This window comes from Phytophthora parasitica (genome assembly GCF_000247585.1).
Source record: "Phytophthora parasitica INRA-310 unplaced genomic scaffold supercont2.60, whole genome shotgun sequence".
NCBI lineage: Eukaryota > Oomycota > Peronosporomycetes > Peronosporales > Peronosporaceae > Phytophthora > Phytophthora nicotianae.
The window spans coordinates 289,526-291,781 of record NW_008649046.1 but is presented as its reverse complement, the minus strand read 5'-3'; the positions used below and the strand labels follow the sequence as shown (position 1 = coordinate 291,781).

Below are 2,256 nucleotides of genomic sequence, written 5' to 3'. Positions count from 1 at the left end.
AAACATGTGCCTGAGCGCCATCCACATCAATAGAAGCGCCATCATCGTTCCGCGCGGAACGATGAGAGGTTATTTGGTACAATATCGTCGGTAAGAACTCACAAAACGCCGTGATCATGAACGAGCCGGACATGAGTTATCTGCCAGGTTTTTCGTTGACAAGCACTGTCGGATATAGTTCAAGAAACCATAACAAGAAAGACAACGTATCAATTGTGCCTAGAAAGCAAAAAAAAAAGTGTACAAAAGTCGCTCCCAATATGCATAGGGGTATGATAACATTTTTCAGAGGAAAACGTAAAATGAATGACGGCTTAGATGCAAGTAGCTGATCGTTTCTGCAGATATAACAGGGTATGCAATTGCGGAGCCACGATAATTCCTGAAAGCGTCCCATCGCGCACTCAAATCACCAACGGCAGAATGTATCAGATAACCGTGATGTTCCGACCGCAACATCAAACAACAAAACCCCGCTCTTCTGCTTGGGACGTCGCATGCGGGGAAGGTGCAACCCAGCGCAGTGCCTATCACAGTGAAACGGTCTTGTTTCGTCCACCCTGCTGGTCCTCACCACCGACAGCCGCTGGTGAGACGAAAACCTTCGTCGTCCAATTGGTTCACTTGTCAACTTTCGCCAACGACTCGCGCTCAGTTTCAGTCGGAGCCAAAGCAACTCAAGTCAAGTCTTCCTAGGCAAACTCATTGATCATGTCGACCGGGCCCACTTCCACGATGCCGAACCTGCAGTCCTTGTCGCCTGTGACCATCACACCCACTCGGATTTCCAAATCGTCGGAGCCGCTTGCGTTCTTGGAAAAGATCGGTCACGTCGAGATCAATCGCACCATTGTGCGGGGCGGTGTCGTGTACTACGTGCTGGACGTGTATCTCGAACACAGCACGTCGCGCATCCCGACCAACAAGTCCACCACCACAGGCCGACCCGACTATCAGTTGCAGCGCCGTTTCAACGATTTCGCCAATCTCCGCTATCAGGTGTGGGCGTACGCACAGCGCAAACATCGGGACGGATGCGCTTGCAAGTACTGCGACGCGTTCATGAGCTACGTCGTGCATTCGATGTCCCAGCCGCGGTTATTCGTCAAACTGGCCACCGGTGTGGACACGCGCAAGAAGCTGATGGCGACATTCTGCAACGAGTTCCTCAGCATGACCATCGGTGGCAAGACCGAGCCCAGACCTCGCAATATCGCGTGTGACGGCTTTCAAGCCATCCCGTACGTAATGGAGCGCTTTTTCCGCAAAGAGACGTAGTCTTCTTTTTGAAGGTGACCTGAAATCGATCGAAGATTTCAGTTAGTATGGGCGGACATGCAGATATGTATTCATATTTATTTCCTAGACGAGGAACTGCAACCGAGCATCTAAAGGCCAGGGGTTCGATGGAAGACCCCGGGCTCCAGTATCCTCAATACAACAATATCACTTTTCTGACGCTTGCTGTAAACGGCGACAAGCATTTCGAGCTCAACTTTAACGGAGGTGATATCTACTAGTTATGAATCTAGCACTAGCGACTCGGGGAATCAAACCTGCACTGTAAGACATTAAAGTTTTGTTACATGTTCGAAACTTTTGTACCCCGTTTCCAGGAGGTGGTTGCTCCCGTTGAAATCGTTTCGATCCCAGCTACCCGATATGCACCTACATTTTCCGATACGAAGCATTAGGCTTCACTTTTAGGTCGAGCATGTATTCGACGATTGCGACTTTGTTTTTGCAACATGATCGTATCGACAGGTATACCTATTCCATCCTGAGTTGGGCGAATATGCCCTACGCCAGATGTGGCTCGATAAATTCTGCTTCTGAACTTTCGGTTCAAATGATCATATCTGCTTCAGGCGACGGAACCTAAACTCAATCTCACCGCGTTATTGATCCTTATCAATTTCGAGCCCATAATCCTTCCTAGAGTTCTATGGCACGATCGAGACGGCAGTCACTTAAGTTTATGTTGCATGTAGTCCAGCGGTGTAACGACAATGAAAAACTATGGTGCTAGGTTAAATGTATCCCCCCCCCCAAAAAAAAGCTATTGCAACAAAGTGTTCGCAGTTCTACTTTAAACTCTCCGATCACTGCTAGAATGCGGTCACCAAGGTGCGTTGAAGTGAATAAAGTATACTGGTATCGATGGCTACCAGGCAAATCAACATTGGCAATGGTGCTGCCGATGTCAACAAAGAAAACGGTCTGAAGATGGTGATACTAATTCATTGATGGCTTAGA

At 48.4% G+C, this 2,256-nt stretch overlaps 1 protein-coding gene across 1 annotated transcript; it reads left to right on the top strand.

Moving 5' to 3' along the window:
* The first annotated feature begins 394 nt into the window (after nt 1-394).
* PPTG_16723 (hypothetical protein) lies at nt 395-1,590 on the top strand. Its single transcript, XM_008914489.1, has one exon. It carries the CDS (start codon nt 712-714, stop codon nt 1,276-1,278), a length of 567 nt encoding a protein of 188 aa, XP_008912737.1. The 5' UTR covers nt 395-711; the 3' UTR covers nt 1,279-1,590.
* The last annotated feature ends 666 nt before the right edge of the window (nt 1,591-2,256 follow it).